Source organism: Thermothielavioides terrestris, chromosome 4 (assembly GCF_000226115.1).
Source record: "Thermothielavioides terrestris NRRL 8126 chromosome 4, complete sequence".
NCBI lineage: Eukaryota > Fungi > Ascomycota > Sordariomycetes > Sordariales > Chaetomiaceae > Thermothielavioides > Thermothielavioides terrestris.
Window position 1 is genome coordinate 1,594,907 of NC_016460.1, and position 14,390 is coordinate 1,609,296.

The 14,390-nt window shown below is 62.3% G+C and overlaps 5 protein-coding genes across 5 annotated transcripts; 2 read left to right on the forward strand and 3 right to left on the reverse strand.

Moving 5' to 3' along the window:
* Nucleotides 1-325: 325 nt before the first annotated feature.
* Nucleotides 326-3,701, reverse strand: THITE_2079905 (uncharacterized protein; the record flags this gene model as incomplete). The annotated part of the gene is made up of 3 exons (XM_003655263.1): nucleotides 2,230-3,701; nucleotides 1,386-1,473; nucleotides 326-1,202 (listed from the first exon to the last, which is right to left on the reverse strand). Exons 1-3 carry the CDS (start codon nucleotides 3,401-3,403, stop codon nucleotides 326-328), a joined length of 2,139 nt encoding a protein of 712 aa, XP_003655311.1. The 5' UTR covers nucleotides 3,404-3,701.
* Nucleotides 3,702-4,295: 594 nt separating this feature from the next.
* Nucleotides 4,296-7,220, forward strand: THITE_2118883 (uncharacterized protein). Its single transcript, XM_003655264.1, has one exon. The coding sequence runs from the start codon at nucleotides 4,417-4,419 to the stop codon at nucleotides 7,186-7,188; it is 2,772 nt and encodes a 923-aa protein (XP_003655312.1). The 5' UTR covers nucleotides 4,296-4,416; the 3' UTR covers nucleotides 7,189-7,220.
* A 437-nt stretch (nucleotides 7,221-7,657) lies between these two features.
* On the forward strand, nucleotides 7,658-9,169 carry THITE_2118884 (uncharacterized protein). The gene is made up of 2 exons (XM_003655265.1): nucleotides 7,658-8,154; nucleotides 8,313-9,169. The coding sequence occupies exons 1-2, from the start codon at nucleotides 7,834-7,836 to the stop codon at nucleotides 9,033-9,035; spliced, it is 1,044 nt and encodes a 347-aa protein (XP_003655313.1). The 5' UTR covers nucleotides 7,658-7,833; the 3' UTR covers nucleotides 9,036-9,169.
* On the reverse strand, nucleotides 9,103-11,121 carry THITE_2118885 (uncharacterized protein). Its single transcript, XM_003655266.1, has 4 exons — nucleotides 10,985-11,121; nucleotides 10,411-10,702; nucleotides 9,546-10,301; nucleotides 9,103-9,403 (listed from the first exon to the last, which is right to left on the reverse strand). Exons 2-4 carry the CDS (start codon nucleotides 10,660-10,662, stop codon nucleotides 9,266-9,268), a joined length of 1,146 nt encoding a protein of 381 aa, XP_003655314.1. The 5' UTR covers nucleotides 10,663-10,702; nucleotides 10,985-11,121; the 3' UTR covers nucleotides 9,103-9,265.
* Nucleotides 11,122-11,742: 621 nt separating this feature from the next.
* On the reverse strand, nucleotides 11,743-13,675 carry THITE_2118888 (uncharacterized protein). Its single transcript, XM_003655267.1, has 3 exons — nucleotides 13,206-13,675; nucleotides 13,088-13,148; nucleotides 11,743-13,033 (listed from the first exon to the last, which is right to left on the reverse strand). Exons 1-3 carry the CDS (start codon nucleotides 13,505-13,507, stop codon nucleotides 11,840-11,842), a joined length of 1,557 nt encoding a protein of 518 aa, XP_003655315.1. The 5' UTR covers nucleotides 13,508-13,675; the 3' UTR covers nucleotides 11,743-11,839.
* Between the last annotated feature and the right edge of the window lie 715 nt (nucleotides 13,676-14,390).

The window sequence follows — 14,390 nt, forward strand, 5'->3', positions numbered from 1 at the left end:
TGACTATGAGGAATCCCCACGCCAAGCGACCGTACTCTGTTCGGATTACTCAGTATTAATGCTTGCCCCGTCTGGCTGAGCGGTGGCTGAGTAGTACGAACAATCCTACGGGGTAACGTTATCCCCTGCCCACTCCCATCAAGCTGGGTCTCCCCAGACCTGACTGGGAACGTTGAACTCGATCGTCCTCATCGACCGACGTTTAACGTTACCAGGACTGCGGGTCCTCACGTCAGCGTGCGCTATAACGTGATACTGCCGAGCGTTCCCGCACATGTCCCAAACTGCGCCTGTTGCTCGCTTGCCAGCCGCCTGAACGGTGGGATCAGTAATACACCTCGCCTCTCATCAAGACGCGAGCGGTTCTGTACAGCTCCGCCGAGAGGACTTCGCCATTCTCGACTGCTACGCCGATGTCCAGCCTGCCGCTCGGATGGCCAATCACAACAGCGCCTGCATCCTTCGATGCCCCGGACGCCAGTTGAAAGGGTATCGTCCCCGGCAGCTTCGCGGCGGCGGCCAGGCACAGGGCCAGCGTCAGCGGCACCGCCTTGTGTGCCTGCCCCATCGACAGCGCGAGGCACTTGACGTCGACTCCCGGGCTGTGCCGGGCGACATCCGGGGGGAACACAAGGACAATCTTGGGCACGCTCTGCGTCTGGGGATCCAGACCCATCATGGCGGCGCCGGCCTGGCGGATCTGCTCCAGACGGGCCTTGAGCGCCACGTCCGCGTCGACCGCGGCAGGTGTCAACAAAGCAGTAGCAGCATCGCCGACGCCAAAGCCGACATCAGACGCGCGCACGAACACACCGGGGTTGGACACGTCGACGAGGGACGCCTCGATGGTGGCGCCGCCGGGCAGGGCGAGGGCGTCGACGGGGTTGCCCGTGGGCAGCGTCCTGCCGGTCTTGGCGCCGCCGGGGCCGAGGAAGCGGAGGGCGATGCGGGCCTGCTTCCCGGGGACGCCGTCCATCTCGTAGTCGCCGTCGGGGCAGTACCTGGGCGGGTCTCCGACGACGGGGAAGCGCGCGTGCACCACCTTGGACGTGTTGGTGTTCAGGATGCGCACGACGGCCGTGCGCGCGCCGGTCGCGGGATCCGCTACCCCCTCGACGCGGCCCAGCGGGACGGGCGCGTCGTCGAAGGCGACGGGGCCGACGACGGAGAGCATGTTGCCGCAGTTGCCGGCCATGTCCAGGCTGCCGTCGCCGACCCCGACTTGCACGAAGGTGAACTCGACGTCGGCGACGCCCGGGTCCGAGCACGGCGCGAGGACGCAGATCTTGGACGTGGACGAGATGCCTGAGCCCATGCCATCGAGCTGGCGGCCGTACGGGTCGGGTGACCCCATGACGGCGGGCAGGACGCGGTGCCACTCGGACATGGGCGGCAGATGGTGTCTCCAGAAGACGAGTCCATTGGACGTGCCACCTCGGGCGAAGACGGCCGGGAGAGGTCTCTGGTGCGAGTCTGCATGGATGCCCCTGGCGCCACGCGACGTGGCGGCCGGGCGCCGAAACAAGCTTGACCTGAGCCCCGGGCGCCACATCGTATTCAACCGTGTGACCGGTTGCTTTGCCGGAGTTGACGAGGACCAACTGTGACGAAGGTAAGACTCTGGAGAGATTAGTGCACGGATCACAAGGTGGAGTATTCCATGCTCCGAGACAGGCCGGCTTGAGTGGAGTTGAGCATCGCCGCGAAGACACGAGCGGGTCGCGATTGAGTAATCCAAAAATAACGTGAGTAATCAAACGGTGGCCAGGGAAAACGAGGTAAGGATCGTAAAATGCAAGGTAAAAATGGCAAAAAATGGAAAGAATGGTGGCTGATGATCGATCGCGCAATCCTATGTGGCATAGCAAACACCAAGTTTGTGCACCCAAGCTTTCTTCTCCCCGACAAAGGAGCTATGAAGCTTAGCTCGGTATCTCTGAAGGAACCGCCAACGCAGGCTGAGAGGTACAGCCGGCCCGTCGATATGTTTCCTGCGCTTACCGAACAGCAGGGGCAAGGGCCGACAAAGACACAGCAGATACCTCCTGCCATGGACAGGCATCCGCGGTCTTGTCGCATCGTGTTCCTAGCTCGACCCATCATCTCCTCCTCTGTCATACACTACACTTGCAGCCCCAGCGCCACGCTACCCGGGGCCGAGATATCCATCCCGCCAGGCTATGGCACCATCAAGTTAGCCAGCCAGCTCTCACTCAGCAGCATACCTACCCACAGACAGTGAACACTCACCTCCCGGTATCAGCGCCGCGGCATACATGGCCAGCGAAATCGGGCGCAGATCTTCATCTGTCGACCGCTCGATGTGCTGCTGCCAGAAATTGACGACCGCCTCCACGCCCCGCCTGGTCTCCTCGTCGGCCCCGTAGCACTGCAGGCCGAGGCAGGTGCCGAACTCGCGGAAGGCCAGCCGGCGCGACGCATCCCGCGCCATCAGCCCGCGCTTCTCGTCCAGCATGGCGCGCGCCATGTCGAGGCTCTGGCTGCCGAGCGCGGCCGCCCAGGGCTCGTCCTTGAAGAAGTGGCACATCCACAGGCCCATGCCCAGGTCCAGCGGGTCGCGGCTGGCGTGCATCTTGCCGCCGCGGCCCATCAGCCGCCGGTAGTCGGCGATCTCGCCGCTCAGCGGCCCCGGCGTGCCAGGCGGCGCGCCGTGCATGTGCTCCGCCGTGCGCTGCAGCAGCCGGTACACCACGTAGCCCGTCGCCGCGTCGAGGTGGCCCTCCGATGGGACGAGCACCGTGTCCATGTCGGTTGAGATCTTCCAGACCATGCGGACCGCCTGGCTGCCGCTGCTGCTGCCACTGCCGCCGCCGCTGCCGCTGCTGCCTTCGCTGTCGTCGTCCTCGCGCCGCCGGATCACGAAGTGAGGGTGGATGGCCTTGGCAAGCTGCACCGCCAGCTGGTTGTACTCCTTCTCGCCGGTGGCGAGCGCCAGCCGGTTCAGCGCAAACATCCAGAGGGTGAGGTAATGGTGATACTGCCCGTCGCAGTCGCTGCCATGCTCCGAGAGCTTGCCGATGCGGAGCCCGCCCTTGAGCGGCTCGGCGTCGGTTGCTCGCGGCAGCCGGGCGGTGCCGTCGCGCGTGCGGCCCAGGACGTCGTGCACCGTCTCGGCGAGCCGCTTTGCCAGGGCGAGGTAGATGGGCGACGACGTCTCCCTGGACAGGGTGATGAAGTTGACGACCCCGAAGGCGTCCGTCCACAGGTACCTGCCGCGGTGTCCCCCGGCCCCGGGCTTGTCCGGGGCGGTCCACCGGCGGGCGGCCTCCTCGGTTAGATGGTCGAAACTCCCGTAGACCAGCTTCATGGCCTCGGTAAAGTGGAGCACGTTCATGTTGGTCGCCATCTTCGTCGTCGACAGGGATCGCACTCGACCAAACATGAAGCGGGCTGCGGTGGTGGTGCTCACGATTGAATTCGTGCGACGAACTGCCGCCACGATGGCTTCCGGAACAAGAGTGCGATGGGCGATGGACGTGACGCAATTCACGACGTCACGATTACAGATGCTCGAGTCGCGGGTCGCGGGTCGCAGGGCTCAAGTATCGGCGGCGGATATTCCGTAACAAAAGTAATCTGCCCGCCCTTTTGGGCTTGCTGTTGGGACATTGTAGGGCCTTGCAGAGCGTGCTTGCTCGTGCTTGCTCTGGAGTAGCTTGCGAGGTGAGACTATGCCCGCCATAATACTTGAAGAGTTTATAGAGTTCGCTCTGTGGCAAATGTCGCGATTGAACAAGCACTGTGTTCCGTCCATTACGTATCCCGTGCTACACGATGGAGAGTTATTCCGTATCCGATCTCTGGTTGCCTGCGCCGCCAGCTTGGCTCAGACCCATGTCATGACCTCAAGGGTCCAGGGTGGCCAAGCCTCGTACTAGTCCGTATATGACTAGATCCGTTTATTGCCCCTCGTTGCCCGCGATCAGTTGCTGCCCCGCATTGTGTTGGCCTGAATGTTCGAGCTGCTTCTGGAGCCTTGGAGATGAGGTGATCGCCAACAAGGCTGCGACTCTGGCTGCGGCCCGCTCTTGCCCGCTCTTGCCCGCTCTTGCCCGCTCTTACCAGTATCATCCGTCAACTGCGGTCTCCCCACTGACTGTTCACCATATATTTGTGCTTCCATTCTGTCGAACAGTTTGTTGTGTGCTTTTTCCTTTTTGCTCATACAACGAACAGTGTCCCAAACAAAACGGATTAACTACCTGTACATACAATCGATTCGCCAGAGCGCGGAGACACACCTCCCACTGCCCCTGCGCAGAATCGATATAACTTGGAGCCTGACGTCACTCAAGTTTTGACGCACCGAGCTTCCCAGCCGATTGAGCATAACGAAACACACCACAAGAGCCGAGACGTCGGTCTCGCATCCACAGATTCGCCATGAATTCGAAAATGGAGTTTACCGACCGGGCCAAGAAGGCGCTGGAGGACGCCATGGCGTTGGCCGAGCAGTATTCCCACTCGCAGCTTGTGCCGGTGCACTTGGCCGTCGCCCTCCTCGACCCTCTCCCCGACCAGAGCAAAGACCAGCAGAATGCGCCGCCGGGCACCACGAGCTCGCTCTTCCGCCAAGTCGTTGAGCGTGCTAACGGCGACCCCCAGCTCTTCGACCGTGCCCTGAAGAAGAGCCTCGTGCGTCTGCCGAGCCAGGAACCCCCACCCGAATCCGTCTCGATGGCCCCGTCGCTCAACACGGTGCTGCGCAAGGCCATGGAGCTCCAGAAGGTGCAGAAGGATACATACATTGCGGTCGACCACCTCATCACCGCGCTGTCGGAAGACCCCTCTATCCAGGTAGCCCTCAAGGAGGCCAACATTCCCAAGTCGAAATTGGTGCAGGATGCCGTGACGGCCATTCGGGGCACCAGGCGCGTTGACTCGCGCAATGCCGACACGGAGCAGGAGAACGAGAACCTCAGCAAGTTCACCATCGACATGACGGCCATGGCAAGGGAAGGCAAGATCGACCCCGTCATCGGCCGCGAGGAGGAGATCCGCCGAGTCATCCGCATTCTTTCCCGCCGCACCAAGAATAACCCCGTGCTCATCGGCGAGCCTGGCGTGGGCAAGACAACCATCGTCGAGGGCCTGGCCCAGCGAATCGTCAATGCCGACGTGCCCGACAACCTGGCCGCCTGCAAGCTGCTGTCGCTGGACGTCGGCGCCTTAGTTGCCGGCAGCAAGTACCGCGGCGAGTTCGAGGAGCGCATGAAGGGTGTCCTCAAGGAGATCCAGGAGTCCAAAGAGACGATCGTTCTCTTCGTCGACGAGATCCACCTGCTGATGGGCGCCGGCGCCACGGGCGAGGGCGGCATGGATGCCGCCAACCTGCTGAAGCCCATGCTCGCCAGGGGACAACTTCACTGCATTGGCGCCACCACCTTGGGCGAGTACCGCAAGTACATCGAGAAGGATGCGGCATTTGAACGCCGCTTCCAGCAGGTCCTCGTCAAGGAGCCCTCCATCCCGGAGACCATCTCGATCCTTCGCGGTCTCAAGGAGAAGTACGAAGTGCATCACGGCGTCACCATCGCCGACGCCGCCATTGTTGCCGCCGCCAACCTCGCCGCCCGGTATCTGACCAGTCGCCGGCTCCCGGATTCGGCCGTCGACCTGATCGACGAGGCCGCCGCCGCCGTGCGCGTCGCCCGGGAGTCGCAGCCCGAGATCATCGACTCGCTCGAGCGCCGACTGCGGCAGCTGAAGATCGAAATCCACGCCCTCTCGCGCGAGAAGGACGACGCGTCAAAGGCGCGCCTTGCCCAGGCGAAGCAGGACGCCCAGAACGTCGAGGAGGAGCTGAGGCCGCTCCGCGAGAAGTACGAGCGCGAGCGGCAGCGCGGCAAGGACATCCAGGAGGCCAAGTTGAAGTTGGAAAACCTCCGCGTGAAGGCGGAGGATGCCAGCAGAATGGGCGACCACGGCCGCGCCGCCGACCTTCAGTACTACGCCATTCCCGAGCAAGAGCAGGTCATCAAGAGGCTCGAGAAGGAGAAGGCGGCGGCCGATGCGGCACTGAATGCCAACGGAGCCGACGTGGGCGGTTCTATGGTGACCGACGTCGTCGGCCCCGAGCAGATCAACGAGATCGTGGCGCGCTGGACCGGCATTCCGGTGACGCGTCTGAAGACGTCGGAGAAGGAGAAGCTGCTGCACATGGAGCGGGCCCTCTCCAAGATCGTCGTCGGCCAAAAGGAGGCCGTCCAGTCCGTCTCCAACGCGATCCGGCTGCAGCGGTCCGGCCTGAGCAACCCGAACCAGCCGCCGAGCTTCCTGTTCTGCGGTCCCTCCGGCACCGGCAAGACGCTGCTCACCAAGGCGCTGGCCGAGTTCCTGTTCGACGACGCCAAGGCCATGATCCGCTTTGACATGTCCGAGTACCAGGAGCGGCACTCTCTTAGCCGCATGATCGGCGCTCCGCCGGGCTACGTCGGCCACGACGCCGGCGGCCAGCTGACCGAGGCACTGCGGCGCAAGCCGTTCTCGATCCTGCTGTTCGACGAGGTCGAGAAGGCCGCCAAGGAGGTCCTCACGGTGCTGCTCCAGCTCATGGACGACGGCCGCATCACGGACGGCCAGGGCCGCGTCGTCGACGCCAAGAACTGCATCGTGGTCATGACGTCCAACCTCGGCGCCGAGTATCTCTCTCGGCCCAACGGCAAGGACGGCCAGATCGACCCGACGACGAAGGAGCTCGTCATGAACACGCTGCGCAACTACTTCCTGCCCGAGTTCCTCAACCGCATCTCGTCGATCGTCATCTTCAACCGCCTGACGCGGCGCGAGATCCGCAAGATTGTCGACCTGCGCATCGCCGAGATTCAGCGGCGCCTGTACGACAACGACCGCAACGTCCAGATCGCCGTGTCGGAGGCGGCCAAGGACAAGCTCGGCGCGGCCGGCTACTCGCCGGCATACGGCGCCCGGCCGCTGCAGCGCCTGCTCGAGAAGGAGGTGCTCAACCGCTTGGCCATCCTCATCCTGCGCGGCAACATCCGCGACGGAGAGGTGGCCCACGTCGACCTGGTCGACGGCAAGGTCACCGTCCAGCCCAACCACCCCGACAGCGAAGGCGAGGACGAGGAGATGATGGTGGACGAAGACGAGGCGCTCGAAGAGATCGCGCCGGATTCCATGGACGAGGATGATATCTACTCGGGCTAGGCGCGGGACGCTCAGACCGTCTCAAACATGACGGGGTGATGATGACCAGATGATGATGGATGGTTAAAGTATGGCGTTTGGAGCGTTTTGGCTTTTCTTCTTGTTCATGTAGAAAATAGTTGAGCGTTGGTATTGGCTTTTTTTGTTTCTCTTCTTCCTGTTGTACGGAGTAGTGGAAGAGCGTGGTATCTGGGCTGTTTCCAGTGTGCCCAGGAACAGATAGATTTCTTGGATCCTGGCGCGTACAAAATGCGAGGTCATCAGGTAATGATTTATCCTTGACTTCCCGCGTGTAATGTGCCAAATTGAAGTTGGGCAGCGCCAAACCGTGGTTACTTTGTGCCAAACAAGCTTGCGCTGAGGGACGAGGCGTTTGCAAGAGGCACTGCGGTAGCCCCACAATTCCCAGCCAATCGGCGGTTCAATTGGCCCTGCCCCTGTACTCCAAAAAATATTCTGGGTCCGGCGCCGCGAACTCGTCCATGGACGCAACCCGCATCACGGCCTTTGTTCACCACACACTAGATCCCGAACCCCCATATCCGAACCGTGTCGAGCCTGCCCGACAGCTTACCCGACTTTCCGTCGCTGCAGGACAAGCGAGCCGCTGCCTCAAGGGGGCAGCCGGCGACGAAGACTACGACCATGAACCCGCTCCGACCGCACGCGGCGCCCCTGCTCAGCCGCCTCCTCCTCCTCTCCCTCAGCCGTGGCGCACGGTCGACAACGGCGCCAGCAACAGCAGCAGCAGCATCAACAATAGGCGGCGCGCGCTATGCCAGCACAAAGGCAGCGGTGCCAGCGACGGCGCCAGGGAAGGCTCAGGCGCAGGAGAAGCAAGCAGAGGAAGGCGCCGGCGGGCGTAGACCTCGTGGGATTCCGCCCCCGGGCCACGGCGAGCGCATCTGGCTGTTCAACCACATCACGGATAACCTTGTCCTCTATTCGCTGACTCCGGAGTTGAGGGTAAGTGGCCGCTCAACCCCTATCTAACCTCCCCCTCTTTTTTGCTCCCATACCCTTCCACCCTCCCAACCCATGACCCCAACCCCGATCCCTCTCTGCCATCGACTCAATTCCTCTCAAGATTACAGACCCAGACTAACCAAACCCCAAAAAAACAGAGCAACAAAGCCTTCCGCCAGCTCATCTTCACCGGCAAGAAACTCATCCCGGCCAAGATCCGCAAGGACTACTGGCGGCCGCTGGCCGTGGTCGAGTTCGGCCCCGGCCTCGGCGACGTCGGCCGCAGCGTGTTCCAGAAGCTGCGCGAGCTCAAGCGGCGGCACCTGCTCGAGTGGGACCGCGAGACACACGCCGACCCCCCCGTCGTCGACGTCAGCACCATCGGTAACGTCGAGGGCACCAACGGCGCCAACGGCGAGGGCGCCACCGGCGCCGGCGGGGCGGCGCTGCTGCGCATGCCGCGCCACGAGCGCGGCAAGGCGCTGAACGACCAGCGCGGCAACTCGGTCGCGGACCTGGCCGCCGTGCTGGGCGGGCTCGGCAAGGGGAACCGCATTGTCGTTGGGAGCGGAAGAGTTAGGGGGAGGCGGGGCAGGGCGGCGGCGAGCGGGAAGAAGGAGGATGGGGGGCAAGCGGCGGTGGCGGTGAAGGAGGCAGAGGAGGGGAAGAAGAAGGAGGAAGGTGGGGACGGGGCGAAGAAGGTCGCGCTGCATCCTGCCACGGTGTACTGGGCCAACGAGCAGGACAAGTACTATGCGCAGGCGTGGTCGGATAATGTCACGCATGTTGTGGGCCTGCCGAAGAAGGGGGCAGAGGAGACGCCGGCGGCCCCGGTGGAGGGCGAGGCTGCGCCGGAGGCGGCTCAGGCTGAGGCGGCGTAGTGAAGTGTCTGATTTGAAGGGATAGGTAGCGAGGGCAGTCAAAGCCCTGCGGATGGTGTATCTGTATTACTGTATGTACATTGTGTATCACACGATTGAAATGGGGGATTCACAGGAGCACGTTTACTCGGGAACAGTGGTACCACGCGTGTATCTAAAAGACGGCCGCTTCACTCTGGTAACTAATCCAAAACGCTGTCTCCGTACCCCAACCAACGGCCATTAGTTAGTTACACTTGGATCGCAAACGACTTGAGATACTCGTAGTCAGCCACATTGGCGTCGACACACGCCCGGATCACCTTCTGCGCCTCCTCGCCGTACTTCTCCCGCCACTCCTCGTCCTCCTCTTCCTCCGTGGGAGTCGCCTAGCCCGCCTGGAGTCAGCACACACACACAAACACACACATACAGCACGGGCCACTCAGCAGATGGAAAGATAAACAAATAAACAATAAGATATATAAAATGAATGATATAATGTGAGAGGGAAAAGGATGAGAGACTCACCTTCGCATGCCCCCGCGCCCGCAGCTCGCAGCTCGCGATCGCGTCGTCGTGAAAGCCGTCCCACTTGGCGAACGCCGCCTCGGCCAGCCGCTGGCCCTCGGCGTCCCCCGCCCACCGGAGCATCGCGTCGCGGTAGTCGATCCCGACGGCCGCGCAGAACGCGCGCACCACCTCGGCCGGCTTGTCCAGCAGGTCGTCGGCGTCGATGACCGTGATTGGCACGCTATCGTCGCTGCTGCTGCTGCTGCTGCTGCTGCTGCTGCTGCTTGGCCCGTTGACGATGTTGGCGGTGTTGGCGGGTGCTGGGACATCGTCATCCCCGTTTTGTTGTTCGTTCTTGTGTGGTTGCTGCTGCTGAGGTTGCCGCCGGCCTCGGCTGATCACGCCCTCCTGCAGCAGGTAGTCGAACAGGCGGCGCAGCTCGTCGTAGCCGGCCTCGGCGGGGATGAACTGGTGGAAGCCTGTCCTGGCGGAGAGCGGGGGCACCGTGCAGCGGTAGTAGGAGGGGATGGCGCGGCGCGGGTGGCGGATGAGAAAGGTGAAGTGGAACTTGCGGAGGACCTCGAGGGGGATGACTGTTGGGTTGGGAACGGCGGGCGTGGAGTGCGAGGCGCCGCCGGCACCGGCGCTGTTCGGGGCTGTGCCGTCGGCGAGGGCGCCAGCATGACTCTCGCGGAGGGACGGGGCGATGCTGGCGGGCTTCTGGTTTGGCGGGAGCAGGTAGTGCGCAATATCCTTGATGAAGACCCGCTTGCCCTGTGCTGCGTTAGTGTTGCTTCTGATTGCTCGGTGTCGAGTCGAAGGGAAGCTGTTTGCTTGGTCGACCCGCGGCAAGGGCTGACAGAGACACGGGAGGTTGCCTTGCCTCATTATCAGTTGGGCTCAACAGCCGGTCAACCACGTCCTTGAACGTGACCTGGTCGAAGCCACTCGCCTTCCTCGCGGCTTCGTCCTTCTCATACCGCTCGCTAAGCCGCTCGGGGCCGAAGTAGAAGGCATCTCCGAAGGGTTCGTGGACACAATGGAGAATATCGCGCCGGGTCATGAAGACACGCTCGAAGGCTGTCGAGCAGGCCCGCGGATGCGTGGCCACAAAGATAGGCTTGCGGCCTGACATGGTTCTTAGAGAATACTCAAGATAAGGCAGATAGATGATACTGATAGCCGGATTAGGAACGGGAAAGTTGAGAGGGATTAAAAGACAAAGCTGAATTGGAACGAGAGAAGGGCCAGGACTGCCGCCAGCCCGTCTTCCCCCCTTGGCTTTAAATAACAGCCATCATGGCAGCCAGCTTTCGCTAACCACTACTAGCCAAGATGCCTCGCGCCTCCGTCTCTCGAAAACCTTGTGCGTCGGCCGCTCTTGCACACCCAGGGCGACCCACGCAGATCAGGAAAACCAAGGCAGGTAGGTAACACTGGAATGCAAACCCACACACCGAGGATGCGGAGAGCCCGGCCGGCCACGCACATGTCCGGACAGTCATCAGGCAGCGTTAACCGGTATGTATGTAGCTCCATACGTCAAACAATGATAAACTGCCTACTGAAACCGGTAAGATCAGGACACAGGACCCCGCAGCGCCGAGAAACCCCAGGATGTCATTGATCCTGCAACCGCCTTGCCCTGCGGGCTTGCTGTGGGGGTGGACGCGAGATCTGGGACCAGTGAGCATCCACATCGGAGCCCACGGGCGGCGGCGCCTGGCGGGTCATCTACACGTGCACGGCGGGCTCGCACCAGCCAAGGCCGGAAACGCGGGGAAGACGAGGGGGTTTCCAATTGGAATTGGTTTTAGGGAGGGAGTGTTTTAACCATTGGTTCGCTGCACTCCAAAGCACGGATTACACTGTGCTGTCTGTGTGATGAATCACCGAGCTAATCCTCGGGGACCCTTCAAGCTCGAGGTCAGGGTGCGGAAGAGCGGATGGGGTGACGTCACGCGACCCCACCAAGTCCGGGTGCACGTAGACCCCTGTTACTCCATAGCGTAATCATACAGTTCAACTTACATGTCGATGATAACCCTGGGGCTAGGTACCAGTCGGTGCTGTGAGGTGCGGCTTTCTTGTGTCCGAGGTGGCCCAAAACCCCAAGCATTTACCTCCAGGCGGCAAGAGCTGGCCGCTCAGCATGGCAGCCCCTCGCTTCTGTCGTAACAACCGCGAATGCTCCGTAAACCCAGCGGCCCCAATTAAGAATTCGGGATGCCACCGCCACATTATAACCCCAGTTGATCTGTCCATCTGCCGATTCCCAAACCCAAACCCAACGTAGCACGCATGTTCTGCCATCACTGCCTCTTCTTCTCTCCCTCAACCTTCCTCCCGGCCCCGTAGCCGTCACGCAAGTAAACCCCCAGGAGCTTCCACGCAACCCAGACAAACCCGGCCAGCACCGCCGCCGCCGTGCCCGCACTGACCCATCCGGCCTTGTCCACGTCCAGCACGGGCACCGTCAGCGAGCTCACCAGCAGCCGCCCCTCCGCCGGCCGCGGCTCCACGTGCCAGAACACCGTCCTCGGGCTAAACAACGCGTCGTAGCCGAGATGGGCCTTCTCGAACGGGCTCGGCGGGAACTCGACCCCCTCGTCGGCCTCGCACGCCCAGAACACGGCCGGGTACGGGACCCGGATGGTCGAGTAGCCGCCCGGGGCCGGCGCGAGGTAGCGCAGGTGGAGCGGGATCTCGGCCGTCCATTGTTCCAGGTGCTGCTCCTGCTTCTGCTTCTGCTTCTGCTTCCCCCTCGGCTGTAACCCCGAGGGCGGGGAGAGTTGCACCAAGACTGCTGAGCCCCACTGCGGCGTGACGTACTCGGGTGCTTCGAGGTCCACGGGCTGGGTGGTGTACCGCAGGGCGGTCAGGTTCTTGGACGCGAGGAACAGCGGGTCGGAGAGCTGGTATTTGTCGGCGAAGATGGTTCGCGGCAGGGTGAGGTAGGCGTAGGGGGCACAGCGGCTGTCAGCATCGTCGGCATCTTCGACGTCAGGAGAGGGTGACAAAGCAGGAGGCTTCCTGGAGTCGAGACGGAGCTGTAAAGTTGGGTGGAGCCCCGTTGGGGAGAGAAATTGGGCCGAGAAGCTTGACTCGGCGTCGCGGTGTCGCGAGGCGAAGGCGAACATGGTCGGGGACGGCTTGGAGTCCTGGCCGAGAACGGTGAGGAGACCCGAGATGCCGACTTCGTGCGGCTCGAGGGTCTGGGGCTGGTCTGTCGAGAGAATGCCCACTTCGGTTCGGAGTCGTGCGTCTGACGTGGCGTGCACCAGTTGGCGCTGGTAGGGCCAGAGAGCCGTGATGCGTAGGACCTGCTGAGAGGCGTCGTATGAGATGTCCAGTGAGGCGGCCTTGGACAGGCTGTCTAGCCTGGCGGCACACGAGGAGCCAGATCCTCGACATAGTTGATCCTTGGCATACTGGATAAAGTGAGACAGGCTATCGAGCTGCTGATAGTACTGCAAGCGGCCTTCTGGCAGCGATGTGAACGATTCCTGGATTCTTGTCAGCGAGACATTCTCTGCTGAGCTCCTACGTGGACGGCTCACAGCAGGGCCGGAGCATGAGATGTCTCCAAATATCTTCACCAACGTGGCGCATAAACTGCCCCTGAGCGCAAGTCTTAGTGCGTGCTTCTGCGTGGACCGAGGCAGTTTGATGACGTACGATGCAATATCATCGACTATTGAGGGGATGGGGGGGAATAGCACATGGAAGCCAGGCGGCAGTCGCGCAAGCAACGGGCTCACGGCCTCGTAGGCGACGGTGCCGACCCATCGGATGTGCAGGCCCTGGGTGCTCCTGAGAAGTGCCCGCAGCTCCGGGGGCAGCTCGTCTAAGGCAATGGTCAGCCTGTCTTCGCGGGCCGCATGCACCTCCGGGCCGCGGATGGTGCCGCCGTCGACCGTGACTGCCGACGGTGCCAGCGAGTCGCCCAGCTTCTGCACGTAGGTGATCCGTTCTCGCATGCTTGCAGCAGACCAGCACGTGCGTGCGAAATGGGCCTCGCTCAAAGCGGTGATGGGGGATGCCGAACCGGGAAGGAGGGCAGCTTAGCTGGGCGGGAATGTGCTGCGTACCGAGTGTCCGGATTCCTGCCCGTACACTTGGAAAGCTGCCAGCCCTGTCGAGCCCAGCCAGCTGTCTCTGCCATGCCGGCAGCGCAAGGTCCCAGATGCTGAGCTGCAGCAATCCGATTGGCCGCATGGCGCGGGCAGCCCGCAGCGCCGGAGATCTCCCCTGGCTCCTTCCCAAACCAACACCGGGGCGAGCCGCGCTAAACCCAAATTGGTGACCGGGAGGCAGCCGCTCAGCCCTTCACTCGGCGTCGCCAGACGGAAAGCGCCCTCAAGTTGGAACTGGCCGCCAACGACAAGGGCCGCCTCAACTTCGCTCCCCTGATGTGGCCACAGATTGTCTGTCCTCCTTCCCAAGCCTTGACTGCCGCATCCGAGATTGGACAAACGAGCGATGAACAGACCGACGCAGCGCCGATAGCAACGCCGGGGCGACTCGATAATCTGCCAATCGCAGAGTCGCTGAGTCGTTGAGTCCAGTTCCGAGTGCGTCTGAGCGCCTGTGTGAGTCCAAGTGGCAGCCCGACCGACGCCTCTGCTGTATGGAGTAGCTCTGTAGTTACTTCCGTACTGTACTCCATACTTTGTGCGACCTCCGGCTTGTGAGATCAAACATTCTTTAACCCCGGTTCTGGTGCCTTGAACGATCCACCATGGCCGAGTCTCCGTCCTTCATGACCCTCCGGACACGGCGGCCCGCAAACGACGAGTGCAGCATGAGCAGCGCCGACTCTGCGGTATGTGAACTCGCAGTTGGTTGTCTCGGTCTCGCCAA